Source organism: Tachysurus fulvidraco, chromosome 1 (assembly GCF_022655615.1).
Source record: "Tachysurus fulvidraco isolate hzauxx_2018 chromosome 1, HZAU_PFXX_2.0, whole genome shotgun sequence".
In the NCBI taxonomy this organism is placed as follows: domain Eukaryota; kingdom Metazoa; phylum Chordata; class Actinopteri; order Siluriformes; family Bagridae; genus Tachysurus; species Tachysurus fulvidraco.
Window position 1 is genome coordinate 24,748,725 of NC_062518.1, and position 20,945 is coordinate 24,769,669.

A 20,945-nucleotide genomic window follows, 5' to 3' on the forward strand; every position below is an offset into this window, starting at 1 on the left:
TGAAAATTGGTTTACGAAATTAGTTCCATTTTATTTATGTCTTTAATTACTCAAAACTGCCCTTTCCAGAATCACCATAGAAAAATCCCAACATAGCCTGTCAATTGTCAAATAGGATAACATCTCCACTATTTTTTGAAATGATGCTTCTGAGTATTTTGACTGTATTAGCCCAGTTTACATTTGTTATTGGATGGTATTTGTGTAGGTACAGCCATCTTCATATCAGTGGTATTGTAAATTTAACCGAATCACCATCAACGATTTGTAGGATAAATGCTTCCTAAAATTCCTATTAATATTTATTCCACAGTTAATGTTCTTGTGGATTTTTTTTCACTTACAACAAGATAAACAAAAAACAAAACACTTTGAAAAATTATTCAAATAGCAGCTCATATAGTATGTTATAAGAAAAAAAAAAGCATAACCATTAAGGTATATTCATTATTTACATTGTAGATGTGTGCCATTTATTAAATTATACTTCAGTTTCAAATCAAGATCACTCTGATCATTTCTCTGCAGAATTGACCTAATTAAATTCAGCAATAACAAAAATGGTATTTCAAACACGTTTATTATAATAGGAAAATATAGTATATTACAGTTATTGAGGAATATTCGGATTTATTAATATTAAGTCTTAAACATGGGCCTTGGTAAAGTGTTTAGGTTGAATGTGCAGGTTAGGGCCTGCTGACTAAGGTTGGTCTTGGTCTGCATGAGGCATCTCATATTCACCCACTTCTGCTAGAAAAACCCAGCACACAGCTACAGTGCATTGATGCAGGTGATGCATAAGGTTTTGCAATATGTTTTTAGACATTTGTTTTTCTCTCCACAGGCAGTATATCAACACTGCTTCCCTTTTCACATGTCAAACAGATGTGGTGTGTCTTTTGTGAGATCAGTACAGAGACAGAAGATGTCATGCTGGAATGAGTGTTGAAGGCGCGCGCGTTTTCCTGAGTGAAAGTGCGAGACATGGGTGGGTGCTCGGGTGAGGAGGGGGCGTCTCTGTGTGACGTCACACCGGTGGAAACGGATAAAACCTAATAAGCGCGTGAGTTTGAGCTTCACGGGGGGAAAACCTGAAGGAGAGCTCGGCTACAGGAGTGGGAACAGGAGGAATACGCAGGGCAAAGACGCACAATCCCAGGTATCCTCAGAAGGATATTATTGTCTTTGGAAAACTCATCATTTATATTTTCAAAGTCGAAGGTTTTTTTTTCTCTCTCTAAGGGCTGAGAATCACGCGCGTGTCACTCGGCACCAGCTGAAGAGAGATAAATGATGACAACAGACTAGTTACTGCGTCCTCGAGCGCTGGAAACCGACCTGTTTAATAAAACAATTGTATTGATGGTCAGAGCTTTTACTTTTTTTTTTAGTCTGCGGTCAAATGAAACATCAAGATACTTTTTGGTTCACCTTGGTATAGTGAAGACGCTGGAACGAACCCTAACATTAGACTTCTGATAACAAAGCATCCTTGTTTTTTGGTTTTTTTCTGCTTGCACGAGCGGTGGTGTTTGTTTTAGGGCTGTAACACAGTGAGGGATGCTGCGCGTGACAGGTGACATTCTGCGCGCGTATTGCGCGTGAGGTGTTTTTGTTTTCTGTTGATGGCTGTAACCAAATGTTATAATACGACATGATGCACTGATCCCAGAACAAATTTTTTATCCAAAATTCTATCCAAATCTAGACCTTTACATACATTACTTAATCGTGAATATACGTGTTAGAGAAGATAATCCATTGGAAATGCTTTGAGTGCATTTTAATTCATATTCACTCTCCTATTTAATCAGTTTTCTGGTCAAATGTTTTGGGTGACACATCATTTAGTAATCATTTAGTAGAGTTGACTGCATATTATTCTTTTTTTTTTTCTAAAACTGATCATTCCAGATTATGATTATTGATTATGCAGGAGAATTAATGTCACAATGCTTATCAGACTACTGACCGTCATTCTGTTAATAGTCCACACATTGCTGCTAAAGACAGCGCTCTCCGACCCTGTTCGGTATTATAAGCAGAATCTGGTGCTGAAAGAGGCCAAGAAACAGGCTGCAGAAGAGCAGTGTGGCTCAGTCAGCCTTAATGTCCCTGCAGCCCGACACTATCTTTTAGCAGGCATGCCAGGGAAATATACCCGCGTGCCAGGAATCTATCTGAAATCAGTGCTGAACACAGGCTTCGGCTCAGGTGAACGCAGTTCTGACAGAAGCAGTGTCCCTGGAATGTGTGATGAAAGTGAGGAACAAAAAACACATGCCGATAACTCACTACTTATAGCACATGGAGTGCAGTTATCATCTAATCCTGGATCACGGGACAGTGGCAGCCAAGAAAAAAATGTTGTTGGTTTGCCACATAGGTCTAACCAGAAGATACATTCAAAACTGAAAGAAGCACTGGATTCCTCAAATGTTGACAACTCTGCAAAATATTCCTCAATGAAAATGACAGATTCAAGCAGTGAAACCTCTAAATCAGCATCAGACATGGCAGAACTCCAAAGCCCTTTGACATGGATGAAAAGGAGAGAAGCAAGAAGAGTGCGTCGAAGCCCTGTAAAGTTCACCAGTGAAGGGAACAAGCATTTAGGGGAAGGGAATGAGGATGACTCTGGGGATGTGGAGGGAAAAAACAGACTGGCTGCAGAATTGATACATGCCAAGATCCAAAATATCCCACCGAAGTGGATGACGGCACTGTATTTTAGCCAGAGTGAGCAGCTGAAAGTGAATCCAGCAGCCGGAGTTGAGCTTCCTCGCTCCAGCTTCACGCTAGAACTATGGGTCAAGCCTGAGGGAGGCTTGAACAATCAGGTCCTTATAGCAGGTTTGTACCATGTGTTGAATTAAAAATAAAAAATTAAAATTAAAATGTATTAATAAATGTAATAATAAATAATTAAAATAGTTCATTTGTGTATATAAGGTGAGCTTATATAAATATAGCCAACATCTTCACTTCACGTTGTTGTACAGATGATTCGCAAAACAGCAGAAACTTTTTAGAATTTAGGCTGGAGTTTCTAAGTAGCTCTAGACATTGATGTAATTATTAAATTACTGAAAATGAACCATTATTGCAATTGTACTTGATCCTAAATAATACTCTGTGTGATTACTGGATAAAAAAAAAGTATAAATTCTTGGGAACATTTTTTCCCCCAGCAAAGCCATACATGTATTTTCAGTTTATATCAAGACACAACCAACCATACATGCAAACACAAAAGCAGCAGGTCCAGGTGTAATAGATCACCCTGTCCTCTAGAGGGAAAAACACATTTTTGTGAAAAACAGACAACGAAAGACAGATTAATCTCCGAGTATTTACATAAGTGTACCTTTTATGTTTAAACATATTATGTGAAGACCTGTGGATAAATTAGACAGGTAGAATTAAATTAATGTGGCACACATGAACGTTTAATGCAAGCCAAATGTCTGAATGACGGAAACCTTTTGGCTTTTATGTGTCTTGGCCCTTTATGATATGTTGTTCAGATTTGTCAGCTTTCTTTTTACACCATTCACAGCATACACAGTGTCTGAGTTCATGTGAGAGTGTGTGGGGTGAGTGAAGGGGTTCCCTGACCTTTTTCTGTCCTTCTACATGAACATCTGGAGGCCAGACTGCTCCTTACAAATTGCAGCTGGGAATAGCAGTGACTTTGTTCAGTTCATTTAAACTCTTCAGCCTATCATAATGCCTGTGCTTTTAAAATCATAATTTTAAAAGCACAGGCAACGGACAAGCCTTTGAAATATACTAAAATATTATGCATACATTTTTCTTTATAAAGGTGTGTTTGACAACTGCTCCAGCCACAGTGAGAAAGGGTGGTCTGTTGGCATCCGGACTGTCAAACCCATGGGGAAAAAAGATAGCCGCTTCTTTTTTACTCTTCGTTCAGACCGTGCCCGAAGATCCACCACTCTTCCTGGACATCAGCACTACCAGCCAGGTGCCTGGAGTCATGTGGTTGCCAGGTATGATGGCCACCGGATGGCTCTATTTATAGATGGTGCCAAGGTTAGAGAGAGCACACAGCAGTCTGGTGATCTGTACAGCCCTTTTATCAAGAGCTGTCGGACATTTTTGTTGGGTGGTAACCTCTCTAGCACTGAACAAGGCTTTCGAGGTTATCTAGGAGGTGTTGTCCTGTGGGATCATGCCCGCAGTAGGAACGAGCTTTTTAAAAGTGATGAGTGGCGTTTAAAGAAACAGAAACCCCTCCTAGAACTCTGGGCTGACTTTTCTATGATGGAGGAACAATGGGTGACATACAAAGACCGCCAACACCCGGCCATTGTAGTATTACCAGCACCAGAGCAGGAACTTATTTCACCTTTCCTGCCTCCTCCTTGCGGGGTGACTGTTTGTGACAATCCAGATGTTATTTTGAGCTACAACCAGAACTGGGAGTTGCGGGCTGCTAAAACGCTACAATACCGTGTGGTTAATATATGCAATGACGATGGTAGCAGTCCCACTGTGTCAGAGCAGCAGATTATTTCCCAGAAGCAGGCACTGGAAGAGGCTTTTGGACCATACAACCTGACACTTGAGCTCAGCATAATTAACGTCTACAATTCATCACTACGGCGACGCCTTGTGCTCAGCAACTGCCATGTTACTAAAGTGGGAGATCGCCACTGTGACCGGGAGTGTGACCACCCACTCACAGGCCATGATGGAGGTGACTGTCTGAGGCCAAGCACCTGCTACAGCTGGATGAGGGGCGATGGGGTGTGTCAACCTGAGTGCAACATCATCCACTACGACTACGATGATGGTGACTGCTGTGATCCAGATGTCACTGATGTCACAAGAACATGCTTTGACCCTGAGTCACCTGAAAGGTAAATGTCAGTCCTTTTCATATATACGTACAGACATAAATCTAAAACTAAATACAAAATATTTTAACATGGTTAAAACTTTATGCCTTATTGTAAACGGTACTCAGGGGTAATTTGAGGTACTTTTCTGAGTTGCTTAATTCAGGCTTTTTCTGAAATCATAGAAAAACAAAGGCACATCCTGTAGACTGAACTACAGAATGTTTCTATCCACAAGCTAGTTACAACAATTACAGATGCTAGGACTAAAAACAAGAAATGCAGCTTAGCAGTGCAGAAAAATGTAATTAGAATACAAACTAAAACTTAAATATAGATAGATGTGACCAGCAAGAGGAAGGGTCAAGGCAGGTTTAAGCTGAAGCCAGTCCATCTGTACTTGTACATGTTCCACAGCATCATCTGTGTTTTCTCTGTGGCGTGGGTTGGGTTGAAGAATAGAGTTTCATTTACTGTTGGAATTAACAAAAAAGAGGAAGAGACTAAATGAGAAATGTCTTCATTTAAAAAAAAAAATAGTTTTTGACTTGCTGATCCAGTGCTTGGGTCTGCAAAGGCTTAGCATTTAAAGTAAAGTAAATGTGTCTTGTCATAAGAGAACACTGATAGTGTTTTTGTAACTGTCAGAATACTTTGTATTACACAAAAAGCAAAGCATACAAATGTGAAATTCTGGAACTGGTTTAAAAGCATGAAAAACATGGATGTGGATCGAATCCAAAGGATATGATTTAATATTGCAAAACAACAAATCAGAAATCTCAACCCCTTTTTCTTTTTTGATTTGGCATGTGTTTAACCTGTGTGATGTCTTTCCATGATATCTTCCCTTTTTTCAAGAGAACCGATATAGGTAGAAATACTTCAGCTGTTATGGTAATTTGACGGAAATTAAACAAATGCACTGTGCGATTACCCTTTGGTTTTGATTATCACTTTGAGTTCATAAAATGCATATGTAAAACAACAGCACAGCAATATAAGGCACGGGCCTAAGTTATTTATACGTTATTATAGAGTATTATCTATGAACATTTCCCATCTCTTATTCTCAGGCTAACATCAAATGTAAATATCACCACTTTCAGATATCTTTAAATCGTAAATATTCTTCTGGATGACATGTCATCGGTGATGTAGGGTGTTGTAGTAGCGCATACTCGGAATGTGGTGCCATGCCATGGGGTCTTGAGGCTCAGCAGCCAGTTGTTGCAGTTTTATGGTCTGTTGCACTTTTATATTTTTGTTTCATAAAGAACTTCAGGCAAAGAGTTCTACTTCTGAGGGCGCCTACAGTATCTGTTCCAGCAGAATTCCCACTGCAAGTAATGGAGCTTGAGTGATGGTGGTCTGAAAAATATTTTGTTGCTTGTTTTTTATTGGGACACTTTAAAAGATGACAAAAGCAGGTCTTAAGCAAAAGTCAAGAGCAGACTCTCTGAGACCAGGAGAGAATGAAATAACATGAAATGGAATGAAAAAGAGAGGAGAGAGTGAAATAACAGGACAGAAAAGTGGTTTACACTCATGTTGATATGGAAGCAACAATTCCAGAACTTGCTTCACTATTTTGGAATAGTGCAACAGTCAGAATCGTTAATAGCGAGATGACATTTTGATGGCAAATTTGATTTGATATAATTTTCTTATTCAGAAGTCTGCAGTTATATCATACTGCTGGGCATGTTACATGTCCAGGTTTCTCCATCTGGCTGTGACCTTGTGTCAGAGGCTGTCGTTATACACATAAGTTGTCTATAGGAACATAAGTTTTCTAGGAAACTGCAAGAGATTTGGCTAGTGCTCTGATATGAAATGAGAATAAAAGAGGATCCTATTTATTGGGGGTGGGGTGGGTGGGGTGGGGGTGTTTGGGGGCATGGTGGCTTAGTGGTTAGCACGTCTGCCTCAGACTTCCAGGATTGGGGGTTCGATACCCACCTCCACCTTGTGTGTGTGGAGTTTGCATGTTCTCCCCATACCTCAGGGGTTTCCTCCAGGTACTCCGGTTTCCTCCCCAGGTCCAAAGACATGCATAGTAGGTTGACTGGCATCTCTAAATTGTCTGTAGTGTGTGAGTGTGTGAGTGAATGAGAGTGTGTGTGTGCCCTGCGATGGGTTGGCACTCCGTCCAGGGTGTATCCTGCCTTGATGCCCAATGATGCCTGAGATAGGCACAGGCTCCCCGTGACCCGAGAAGTTCGGATAAGCGGTAGAAAATGAATGAATATTCATTTGGACATTTGAGAGAAAGTAATGTTATGTAGTGCTGAAGGCATATAGTATGCTACTATATAAATAATCCTTTTGCTAATCTATCTTTTAATTCATTCGTGAAACTTGGATACTAGAGCCCAACTCAGGAACACCTTGTGTGAGACAGAAATACAGTTATGTGAAAAAAATTGGACACTCTATTAAATATTCACTTCTTTATTAAGATATGTTAACATGTGAATTTCTGATCTTGTTTTAATTTATACCTGTAGATGAAAGTGATGTAATTGCATGCAAACAAAAAATATCACTTTGTTATTACTTATTAAAAAAAGAAATCAACAAAATTAGTACTTGATCTGAGGCAAAAGTTAGCAAACCCTATTCCCTAATAGCCAGTGTTTCCCCCTTTTGGATGACATAACCTCAATGAGACGTTTCTTGTAGCCATCTACTTGACTAAAAGAACGTTTCCCCCTCTCTTCAATGCAGAATTCTTTCAGCTTGATGGGATTCTTGCATGCACAGTCCATTTCAAATCACCACATAGGATCTCAATAGGATTTAGATCTGGACTTTGACTTGTCCGTTACACAATTCTCCGTTCTTTACTATTTTTATTGGTCATTGTCATGTTTCAAGGTCCAGTTGTGCTTCGGCTTAAGTTTTTTTGACAGATGGTCTCACATGTTCCTCAAGGACCTCCTGATACAATGTAGAATTCATAGTGAAATTTATGATGGTGAGCTGGCCAGGTCCTGCTGCAGCAAAGCATCCCTAATCCACAACACTTTCAGTCAAGTCAAGAGGTCAAGAAGCTTTATATTTTCATTTCAATCATATACAGTATAACTGACACAGTACATAGTGAAATGAGACCACGTTTCTCCAGGACCATGGTGCTTTACAGAACAAAGACAGAGCTACATAGGAAAACACAGAGCTAAGGACTTAAGAGAGTTACCCCTTAGGTTCCACCTCCATGTTACATACATGTGTTATGGTGCCCAAATAATTACATTTTAGACTCATCTCTCCAAAACACATTATACCAGAGGTCTTGGCCTCATGTTTTTCTTAGACAGTAAAGGTTTCCTGCTTGCACACATCCCATGATAATTAAAGAAGTGCAGTCTCTTTCTGATTCTCGATTCATACACTTTGACATCAACAGTAGCAAGAGCTTCCTGTAGGCCCTGTGATGATATTTTAGGGTTTTTGGAGACTTCTTTAAGCATCTTGTGGTCTGCTCTTGGGGTGAAGTTGTGTGATGTCCTGACCTGGCCATGTTGGCAGATGTTTTAAATGTTCTCCACTTGTAAATGATTTTCCAGACAGTGGAATGGCTGATTACACATTCTTTTGAGATCTTTGTATATCCTTTACCAGACTCATAAGCAACAACAATCTTCTTTCTGAAAGCCTCAGAAGGCTCTTTGGATCTCACCATGGTGAAACCTCTCACTTCAACAATTAAGAGCAAACCAAACTAAGTATCTGAGTTTTAAACAAAACAAACCTTCTTCAAAATGCTATGTAACCATGTTCTACACACAATGTGATACACCTGTAGGCAATTTTATCCATTTTAAGTATGAATGTGAGGTGTCCTAACTTTTTCCTTACAAAGAAATTGGAATTTTTTTTAATTACATTTTACAGATCATTTAAAAAAATATTCTTTGGTTTTATTTGTTTAGCTGGATCTTCCAATATTATTAAAATGAAGATCAAATGCCCATAGGTTTAACTAGTAAAAAAAAAAACTAGTAAAAAAACACAGGCTTTCATGGGGTGTCCTAATATTTTTACAGGACTTTATAAATTATTTACAGTCATATTCTTACCATGCTGTTTGTTAACAAACTAAGAGGGGGACCATTATTCTCTTTTTGAGAATAAATATATTGCATACTGATTTTTCTGTCAATCATGGTATAAGGATGTAATTAGTTAAAACACAAGTAGCACTTAGCCACCTTCAGACGATTACACACCTTAATTTTAAGCTGTTGCTAGGAATGTTAACTGGTAAATATATTGAGCTATTCTGTAAAACTGGCACTATATGAGGCATTTTAGGGAAATTGAAGTGTTCCAACAGACTGGCTCACTGTTTGCTTGCATAATAAGTTTGAATGTACTGTAAGAAGCACCATGCTTCCAGGGAAGATGGAGTGTGTCCAGGGGACGGTAGGTGGTTTGGCTAATGGGGTACAGTAGACCTTCTGGCATGTTACAAAAGGCCATTAAGACTAGGACCTTCTCAAACCACCAGGGCAGTGATAGGAGGTAAAAAGGCTTTCCAAGCATGAAAGCAAAAGAGGATAAAAATTACATGCTACATATTTGAGTAAATAAATATACCTTAAAGTTACTTCAGTAACTCCCATGATATTTTTACAGGCAGGAGAGAGGTTGTGGTTGCATACACAAATTCAAATAAGGTAGAATTTGAAGGAAAAAGGGGTGGTACTTACGTGAGGTAATACATTTACGAAGGTGACTGTTGTTAACTGTTAGGAAAGTAAACCAGTGGAATTAATCAGGACAGAAAAAAATCAATGCTTTCTGTATGTAACTATAGTTTTACTCTTTTACTCTTAGTTTTAGTATACTCTAAGGGTATAACAACAGGTCACCACTGTTGATTACAAATTTAAATGACCAGTATTTTTTATATTACTATTTTAACTGGGCTTTAGTTTTAAGAATATAATGTAAGTTCTTCTGGATTCAACAGGAGGGAATTTGCTGCCTCACGAAAGTCAGTTCTTAATGCCGTAAACACCCTTTTTTATTAGAGGACATTTCTGCTGTAAAAATTAACACGTCAAGGAAACAACATTAAACATTCATTTACCTATTGTTTCATTCCAGATTGTTACCCTTTACTGCAGATTCTTGCTAACTGAGCTTTGTAAAAATGTAAAAAGTGACTCAATCAAATGGAAAAGAGGCAAGCCAAGATCCTCTTTTTCCAACTGAAACAGTTTTCTGCCATCACTATGCATTTCTTACTGCTATGTACTAAGGTAAACACTTCCAAAAAGGGACCCAAGGTGTGAGCTGGCTTTAGGCATTTTTTTAATGGAAGTGGTGTGTGAAAGTTCTAAAAACAACAGCCATACTTTACTGTATACTGATCAGGACATCACTGAGTAGTACAGCCTTCTTGCTACTACTTTACCAGATCGAATGTCTAATTTCTTACAAATGCCTATAAAGTAAGTGGAGGCAATTCATGTAACTTGTTGTGGATGATTTTATACACAAAAGACAGTCTCGAGTGCATAAAACCATAACAAGCTTCATTACCATTATTGTTAGCGTACAGTGATGTCACTATTACGTCACACACTTTGATTTAAACACAACAGTCACTTGAAGAGATGCACACAAAATGTGATATTATAGTCATTTTTTAAAATACTCTCAGATAATGCTTCTACTATGACACAAAACTGTGGATATCAGCTCTAAAGGAGAAAAAGAACCCTGCTCTTTCAATCAGTTATTTTCAACTCAACCTTTCAGATCTGCCATTTGTGTCTCTTTACTGTCCCTCAAGTTAGGCTTGTTTATCTTTGGCATTTTTTTACTCAAGCCTCTAACAAATATTTTGGCCAGCCTCTTCACACTGATATCTGAAGGTCTAAAGTTGACGTCAGAGACTGTAATCATGCTGAGCTTGGGATGCAGGGAGTGTGTAAACTTTCTGAGTAAGGAGCATTTGTTAGGACTTCATGAGGGAGCTTCAGAAGTCCAAGCTGGAGAAGATTGCATTAAGCATGAGGCAAACAATACCAATCATTTGTGGGAGTTTAAACTGTGCCTGGGAAGATGGACCTGTCCATCATCAAGGACTTGCAGGCTTATGGCAGTATTTTCTGTGGGGAAATCTTTCTAGCTTTCTAGGCTATTAAATGCAATTTTGCAACTTCTAAATTGGACTAATGGCATTTGTTTTACTGAAAAAGATTAAGGTCATTCTCATGATTGAAGTTTAATATGAGAGACTTAGAATCCAGTTAGATGCTAATCATTTTTAAGTTCCTGCTAATACACTTTGCACTGCTTGACTTTATAGTATACAGTTATAGAAGAGAAATGATCTCTGATTATGCTATTGGGTGTAAGTTTTCTTTGTGACCATCACTCCTGGCTTGCTCATTTAAATGTCTGTTTTGTATTGTGATTTCTGATGCTTTGTATGATTAGAATTGAGTTGAATTGAATAGAAACGTCTTTCTCCAAATTGACTAGCTGTAGCATCAGGGCTAATGTCTCCCTTCATAGCTGTATGCTTCAGGACAAAATTCAGCAAAGCTGGTGAGAGACATAATCATGCCATAATCATAGACTTTCATATGGTAATCATCAATGTTACTGTCAAGCTGGTGGCAAATCCAAAAAGTAGTCATAGTGATCTTCTCTGAATAGAAAGACATTAAAAATCTTTGGTCTTCCAGTATCATATACATTTTTTAAAAAAAATATATATAAATGTACATTTAGTCCTTACAGTCTGCATAGCTACATGTGGAAGTAGATATAGTTGGACTAGTTTTTGCATGATCCTGCATGTAAAGCTCTAAACAGTGGGTTGTTTATTTCATTGATCTGTTGTTGAAGCATAACATTTAAAGCATATAGGTTGTTCTTTCTAAGATCTATTTTGTCAAGTGGCAAAGACTTTTTTAGTGCATAGCGCATTGTCTGTCATTAAATTAACTGGATATTTAGAGTAAAGAGGATTATAGAGCTTAAACCTGCTTTTTTGACTGAGAATTTTCACTACTTGGTTGGAGATAGCTCCAAGATTTGGAAGTTTGGAGAAGGAAAACTGGATCACTTATCATCTCTGCATTGCAACATACAAAATCCACAAAGAATGAGAATGGTGAATGTGGTAGGAAGTACTCCTTTTTATAACATGAATTTTGACTTATTCTTTGCCTTTGGATGGAGGTAATTTTCTCATGATAGTATTGATCTCTCTGATTGTGCCAAGGAAACTAAGGCAATATAAATAACCACCAAAGTAACCATAACACCTTTAAATGAACTTAGATTTCAAAGGATTGTGTGAAATATTTTTGAAGCTTTAGACTGTAGGCAGTTTACTGGGGAGACATATGACCTATCAAGCTGTCACCATATTAACTGTTAGCCAGCAACTGGGCGGTTAATATAGAATGGTTTAATCCTTGTAGCATGCTGCTGTGAGTCACAACTAAGCCACTTAATGAGACAATCAAGCCATTCATTAGCTTTAAGGATTTGCCATTCTATTGCTTTGAGCAAGATGAATTTGCATGATAAATAATTTGTTGATAGCCAGACATCTTCAGCTCAGCAAAATCTTTGTACAAATATGTCTTTGCACAATCTTGTGCGTATGAAAGGACCAAAAGGAAAGAAAATGTCGATTAATTATTATTGTTTTTGTGGAAAAATATTTCTGGACATATTTGTGTTGTAGTAATTCATTTGCATACAAAAACTGATCGTTAGAGTTTTATATCTCTATATGGACAAAAGTTTGTGAAAACCTGACAGTCACACCCATGTGTACTTTACAAACATCCCATTCCAGATTTCCCCATTGCCATGTCTTCCACTGCCATTATAATAAACTCCATTCTTCTATTCAGCAACAAGAGCATTAGTGAGCTCAGCCACTGGTGTTGTTGAGGAGACCTGAGGTGCAGTAAGCCTTGCAATTCATCCTAATCCTAATTCATCCTGTTCAGTAAGGTTGACGACATGGTTTTCTGCAGGCTTTTCGAGTACTTTCTCCCCAACATCGGCAAACTATGTCTTCCTGTACTATTCTTTTAGCACAGGGGGATTGTTATGCTAGATCATGTCTGGGAATCGAAGTTCCAGTAAAGGAAAACTGCGGTACTACTTCATAAAGACAGCCTATACATTTATGTCCTTTCAACAGTGTGACATTTAAACAACCTTGTACGCAGCCGTGAACTCTGTCTACACAAACAACCATTAAAATGACTAATTTCTTGCAGATCACAGAAGAAAAAAATTGTAGAAACAAGAAAGCAACCCTTATGTACCCATTTACGTAGCATTTTGTGAATTTTTTTGTGCACACAAGCTTACAGTATTACTCTTAGTGCTTGCATATGGTACTTGGCATAAATTACAGTAATAACAGTTAATAATAAAGGTCAAATAAATAACAAGCATTTCCTTAAAGAGAAGGGGCTCTTTGCTGTATCAGACAGGTTTCATAGTCTGCTATTAGAACCTGTTTTCTCCATAAATAGCTGATCGTAACTGAATCTCTCTAACACAGGGCTTACCTGAGTGTGAAGGAACTAAAGGAGTTGCTTCACCTGAACAGCTCAAACACACTGAATGTGTTCTTTGCCAAATCAGCTCAGGAAGAACTTGCTGGGGCTGCTACATGGCCATGGGCCAAGGAGGCCCTTACACACCAAGGTGAGAGCCAACTCCTTCAAAAGAATACTAACACATGGTCTAACCATTCAATATTGTCACCTGAACAGCTTAAAAATTCAGCTTAAACTAATAGTATAAAAGATGACTAGGTTTTTTTTAGTGCCTAATGAAGTGCCTTTTTAGATGGCTTTGTTTCATTGTAAAGGTTATGAATATCAAAATATATTGTTATATATTTAGATTTTATGGCTTAGAGTTCCATAAACCTTCAGCATAATAAACCTGAAGGAATTAGTAAAAGGTATTTAGTAAAATTAGTAAAAGGTATTTAAAAATTTACCTTAATGACTAAGTACAGATACAGTACTGTATATTGGTCTGAGGTCAGGATTGATATCCACTGAGCTAGGTTCAAGTTAGTATATTTTACATCACACTTCATACATTTTCATTTTTTCACTCATGCTGTTGCAACAATATATGTCACCTTTCACTTTACCCTTTATTTTCCTCTTCCCAACACTTTCTGACTGATTCCTCTTTGTTCACATCTCTTGCGTTTTACTTTAAGATTAAGGGCTTTAATCCCGGGCATAAAAGGAAACACTTACAAAACGCTTAGGTTTCCCCAGAAGACTCCCTTAATCATGACCTTCCACTGAATGGTACACAGCAAAAGGGAGGAGAATGATCCTGGCCCGACAAACAAACAAAACACAAGACGTGTTCTTGCCCTGTTGCAATCTTCATTCACCTGCCAGCTAATTTTATGGTTCTCGTTGTTGCTATGTTTTTGAGCTCATTAAAAGAGAATGGAAATGCACTTACATAATTGGAAGGCCTCTTATGTAAGTGTACCTCCTATTGATTTGTGGTGAGTAATCAGACAGTTTAAACTTGGCTTCTCTAGTTATGACTTTTCCAATTATGACTTTAAAATTACTAATAATTCATACACACACACACACACACACACACACACACACACACACACACACACACACACACACACACACATGTGTATATATATATATATATATATATATATATATATATATATATATATATATATATATATATATATATATATATATATATGTATACTGTGTATATATAGCAACAATTTTGTGGTTAGAAAAGCTGTACTTATCAGTACAGCTTTTCTACGGGTCTGAGGAAAATGGGCAGAATAATTGGAGCTGCTGGGAACAATATAGTAATCATACAGTATATTCACTCTTAACAAAAACAAATCACCTCGACATCTGTTCAGCCGCCCAGTTTCAGTAAGCCTGTGCCTCAGATTCTTGTTCTTGGCTGACCGGAGTGGAACCTGATGCTGTTATTGCCCATACACCTCAAGGTTTGATGTGTTGTAGATGCTAAGATGCTTTTTTACTCAACAAGCAAAACCAATCTCTGATCTCTCTTATTAACAAGGTGTTTCAGTCTGCAGTGAATATTGGACCTTGCTTCTTTACAACAATGCTTTAGTTAATGTTTGAGGGTATTCATTTTTACATAGCTCTCTGAAGATCCCACAACAGCTTCTCTGGTGTTGAGTTTTTTCTTCTTTAGCCATAGCGGTTTTACTGGTGTCCTTGGATCATTGGCGTGTTGTATGATTTTGGCACTACGTATGCTGTTGGACAGATGTCCTCACATTTGTCTCAATAATATTCTCAATAATAATAAAAAAAGTAGAGTTCATTGTTGTCTCATTGACTGCATGTTTCTCAGGAACTGTGCCTGTAAAACAAGCCAAAATCATCACATTTCCTTCACCGTGAGAGATGGTATGAGATGTTTCTAACTTTATGCTGTGTTTAGTTTTTGACAAACATGGTGCTTTGTTTGATGACCAGACATCTTCAACCTTGTGTCCTCAGTCTGGAGGATATTGTTCTGGAAATTTGTGGTTTGTTCAAATGGAATTTTGCAGACCTAAATGATGCTCCTACTCTTTTTGAAGAGCAGGGGTTTTGATCTTGTCACCCTTCCATGAGGGCAGTACAGCCTTTACTGATTGTGCTTTCATGCACATAAAATTTTATGTGCTTTTAGACTCCAGTAGATGACATGGTACTGCACTTGGCTTTTTCTTTACACATTTGCTTTGATAGGAAATCTTATGGTATCTCTAATAAGCAATCTGTACAACTGTGCTGCACAGAAAAGCATCTCTTTCAAAGAAAACATTGGCTGGTCTTTATTCCAGTCCTCAACTGCTGAGTGGAACTTCTGTATTATTGTAGCTGACCCATCTAAAGGTTAGTCATGTTCTGCAATCTGGGATTCTTTTCTGCTCTCCAGCCCTGTAAAGACTGTCTCCTGTAATAACCAGTTTGCCTATTCTCCTCCATGCTGTCTCATTAACACTGTCTCAGAACTGCTGCTCAGTGGAAGTAAATACATTTTATGAATTAATTTTAACCTTAATTTTAATTTTTTAACCTTTTAATTTTTTTTTACTCATTTACAGTGTCACTTGAAAGTTTGGGGAGCTTTTAAAAATGTCAATATTAATCCCAACAGCAGACAAAGTAAACACAACCAAGCAAATAAGACAATTTTTTTTTATTTGGCTTTTTTTTTATATATATATATTCAGGAAAATGTCCCAATATTAGATATCTGTGAGCGGCAAAATTTAAGTGAACCTCTTTAGTATTTTCACTGATTATTCATTTCAAGGTCAAATTAGAGTCAACAGGATGAAAATCTCTGTGGGTGCCCTGTTTAATTTAAAGAACAGAGATATACTGTATCAAAGTCTGATGTTCACAACTCTTGCTTGTCGAAGTGGACCATGGCAAAAACAAGGGAGATTTCTGAGGACTTCAGAAAAAGAACTATTTTTGCTCATCAGGATGGAAAAGGTTACAAAATCATCTCTAAAGTGTTTGGACTCCAAAAAGCTGTAGACAGACAGATACTGTACAAATGGAGGAAATTTAAGGCCATTGTTACCCTTCCCAGAAGTAGTCAACCAACAAACATCACTCTAAAAGCAAGACATGTAATAGTCTGTTGGGTCAGAAAGGAAACCAGGGTAACTTCTAAGTAACCAAAGGCCTCTTTTACTTTGGCTTATGTTAATGTTCATGAGAAGGCCACTACTCGCCAAAAAACATTGCTGCCCATGAAGTTTGTTAAAGATCACGTGGACAATTAATCCAGAGGACTGCTGGCAAAATAATTTGTGGCTGTATTAGAGCAAAATAAATCTTTTTGGTTTAAAATGAGAAGCGTTATTTTTGGAGAAAGGAAAAGACTGAATTCCAGCATAGGAACCCTATACTGTTTGTAAAACATGGTGGTGGTAGTAGCATGCTTTGGGCCTGTGTTGCTGCATCTGGGCAAGAACAGCTTGTCATCATTGATGGAACAATTAATTCAGAATTATACCAGTGATCTCTAAATGAAAATGGCAAGACATCTGTCCATTAAATTAATCTCAGGAAAAAATGGGTCATACACCAAGACAAGTACCCAAGTCTGTCTCCCAAAGAATGATTAAAGAGGAACAAGGATAACTGGTTAACCTCAGTTAATGTGTTAAAATGGCCAAGTCAAAATCCTGACCTTAATCAAAACGAAAAAATTGTGGAAGGACCTGAAGCAAGCAGGCCATGTGAGGAAACCCACCAAAATCCCAGTGTTGAAGTTGAAAGTTCCTCCAATTTGTTGTGCAGTACTGATCAACACTTACTGGAAACTTTACTTGAAGTTATTGCGGCACAGAGGCTCACAACAGATACCGAAAACATACTTTTGCTAGTCACAGTTCATTCAAGATGGATATTTTTTCTTAATAAAGGAAGAATAATAATAATATTATTTGGCTTATTTGTTTGACTGTATTCATTGTGCTTACTTTTAGGACTAGTCTGACGATGGCAGAATTTCTAAAGGGTTCACAAACTTTTAAGTATCACTGTATCTTTATTTTAAAGCTATTACATTGGCAACGGTTAAACATTTATACACTCTCAAGGCACCTAAATGAAATATAATAAATTATATATATATATATATAAACTTTTAACGGCTAAAAATCACGCAGCTTGGGTTCATCATATTAAACAATAGTGAGACAAACTGAAAAACCTTCATTCAATCTTAGGGAAAACTGTGGGAGTTATAATAATTAATCACAATTTCATGGTTTAGCAGTAATAAAATTTTTTATAAATGAAGTCATAAGAAAAGTGTATCCTGCCTCCTGCCTAACCTTAGTCATTTGAAATGTTTTATTTGAGTTGGCAATTTGCAAAAGTGAGGTCATATTGGAACAGGAATGAATCTTGAATGAATCTTGAATGAATGATAAGTATATTCTAAAAATATCCAAAAACAATAATTTATAGTTTTTCACAGTTTGTGAGTATTTGTGACACGCTGAGCAAATCATACTTCTGAAAGATGCAGAATTATGAAACCCCTAATGAATATAAATGAAAAAACCCTGAACCATGTTCTGTTTCCTTGGGCTCTAAATATTATAGTAAATTTCTTTTAATTATCATGAGTAAAAAAAAGTTTCAGCTCACAAATGCTGGCTGCTGATCATTTTGAAGCTTGGATTTTTCATTAAATTATAATTCATAACATGATCGTGAGGACAGTCATTGTCTGTAGTGGCCCTGCAATAATGGTAGAGGTACTTAGATATTGGTAGGCTTGGGCAAACACCCTGATATAATTTAAATCCAACTAAACCACCTTATTCATTCTAAAAAATCCTGATGTCTTATATTTGGGAGGAAAGTCAAACTGATGCCACACACAACTGATATAAAATCATACTTAAACACATTCTTTTTTTTTTAAATATACACATACAATGCTAGGTGATGAGGTAGGTCTTCACCCATTGTTTGAAGATAGCCAGTGACTCAGCTGTTCGGACATCTCGGCGAAGTTCATTCCACCACCATGATTCCACTGTATTGGTTTCTGCAAAACATGGGAATTTTTAAAATATCCCTCTATCTTCCTCAAAAATTGAGTTTTTGAACTGTAATCATATGTATGTGGCTGCAAAGGGACTTTACAGATGTCCATGAAAACCTGTTTCTGTTTTAATTTGTCACAAAATAGACCCTTGACCTTCATTAACATAACCGCAGCATCCATCTGAACATAATTATTCCAATTATGTGAATTCTTTCTAATGGCTGAATGTTCATCCGCATGTTAAGCAGTTATAAATATCAATACTATTATTTTTTTTTTACAATACAATTACAGAAGTTGGAAATATTAAAAGCATTGCTCCATTATCAATATGAATATGAATTTTTTTTTCTAGGTGGAATGATACTGAACCCATCCTATTTTGGTACTGTTGGTCATAACAATACAATGATCCATGAGATGGGCCATATTTTTGGACTGTACCATGTATTCAAGGGGGTAAGTGAACGTGAGTCATGTGATGACCCATGTCAGGAGACCATAGCATCCATGGAAACTGGAGATTTCTGTGCTGACACGTCTCCAACCCCAAAGTCAAAAGCTTGTCAAGACCCTGGCCTGGTCAATGACACCTGTGGATCTACGCACTACAATAATACACCCTACAACAACTATATGAGCTATACAGGTAAAAAGGACTGAACTGCTAAAACTTTAGAGAGATTTTTTGTTTTTTTAAAGAAACTATAATGTATCATTTTAATTGAAAAAAAAATGATGATTTATTTTAAATGAGACATAAAGATGATTGTACTGTAGACTGTGTTGCATAAGATGTTTTGGGTAAAAGTCATGTATTGCTAAGTAGTGAACAGACCATTAAAATGGCTACACAAGCTCAAAACTATGGTGAGCTACAATCTCCTAAATTAATGACATGATTTCTGAATGATGTCAGTGATATAGATAATGAATCAATAATGAATCAATTGCTATTAATCATGTTAAATTGTCAATAAACAATTTAAAATGTTTAAAACTTAATTACAGATGATAACTGCACCAACCACTTCACACCAAACCAAGTTGCTCGGATGCACTGCTACATTGACCTGGTGTACAAAAACTGGGTTCAAGACAGAAAGCCCTCTCCCATTCCTCTACCACCAGTGGTGATTGGCCAAGATGATGATTCTGTGTCCATTCACTGGTTACATCCAATTAGTGGACCTCTCATGCAAAGGTGAGGTAAAAGTCAACAAGCACTGTATAATTACATCCGAAATCATGTAGTTTATTTATGTACGTTTAGGGTGGATCATCAATATACAAAAAAAATTATCTGAGCAACTTTGATGAGGGCCAAATTGTGATGGCTAGTGGTTAGATAACTGGATGAGTGCTTTTCTCAAACTTCAGTTTATGTCTGGGGTTCAGGCTGGGTTTTGGCTGGTCCAATCAAGGACTTTTTAAGATGTGCCCTGAAGGTACCATTGCCATTTTCTTGACTTTATAATTTGGGTTGTTTTTGTTGTAATTTGTGCTGAAAGGTGAAACTCTGCCCCAGTTTAAGGTCATATGTATATCAGCTCTGCAAGTCACTATTGCCCATCCTATAAAAAGCACCATCATAATATAATGCTGGTACTACCTTACTTACTTTACAACTTAGGGATGCTACTGATGCTATTGGCAAGTTGGTGAACGATACATGGTTTTGCCAGATACAGTATAGCACTTGTAGTTCAGCCCAAAGTGTGTTATGCATTCACAATAATGGGGATAACATAACTTTGCACCTGGGAGCATTCAGAACTTGGTCTAAAGAGAGTTTTATGACAACTTTGGCAAAATTGATTGAGACAACCAAAGCAACCATAGCAAACAAGATGTACCTGAGCTCAATTAGCTCTGAATATTAATTGCGATATTGTAGCTTCAGATTTTTATTCAACTTGCAAAAATGACTAAAATGACCTGTTGTCATAATTGATTTTTGCATGAAGGTTATGGGCAAAAACAGTTCATTGAATAAATGTTAAATTAATGTGCAAAAAACAAAGGGGCCTGAATAGTGTATTATTTTTACTTTGTATTCTTATATTTGAAACCCATTTTATATTCTCTACCTGTATATTACAGATCTAGAGCCTGTGTGTGTGGTCACACTGTTTGACGTTGTTGTGTGTGTATAGGGAGGAGGGAGTGAACTGTCAGTTATGTGATGAACATGGAGCACTCCATCAGTATGCCTACAAGGCCTCCTCACCCCATTCCTGTGACAGCAGTGGCTACTGGACACCTGAAGAAGCTGTGGGTAAGTATCACTGATCTAAACATGTTAGTCTAATGATCCATTAGTGTGTAACACTAGCTAACCAACCTAAGACCTTCCTGGTCCTGATTCGAGTCATGCATCTCTGGGGAGTTTGAAAATTAAAACCTGACTCACATATGAATTGTGTTGAGTTGATCACGGCATTCGGCCTC

General features: G+C 37.4%; 1 protein-coding gene across 3 annotated transcripts in view; it reads left to right on the forward strand.

The window, feature by feature from the left end:
* The first annotated feature begins 1,032 nt into the window (after positions 1-1,032).
* Positions 1,033-20,945, forward strand: part of pappa2 (pappalysin 2) — a 52,370-nt gene continuing 32,457 nt past the window's right edge. The window contains exons 1-7 of one of the 3 annotated variants that reach the window (XM_047818308.1): positions 1,033-1,162; positions 1,246-2,856; positions 3,830-4,889; positions 13,429-13,574; positions 18,850-19,143; positions 19,506-19,698; positions 20,651-20,772. In XM_047818308.1, coding sequence (XP_047674264.1) covers positions 1,956-2,856; positions 3,830-4,889; positions 13,429-13,574; positions 18,850-19,143; positions 19,506-19,698; positions 20,651-20,772 — 2,716 coding nt within the window. In that variant the 5' untranslated portion in view covers positions 1,033-1,162; positions 1,246-1,955. Of the gene's footprint in view, positions 2,857-3,829; positions 4,890-13,428; positions 13,575-18,849; positions 19,144-19,505; positions 19,699-20,650; positions 20,773-20,945 lie in introns of all 3 variants that reach the window. The other 2 variants (XM_047818312.1, XM_027132834.2) reach the window with 2 other exon arrangements.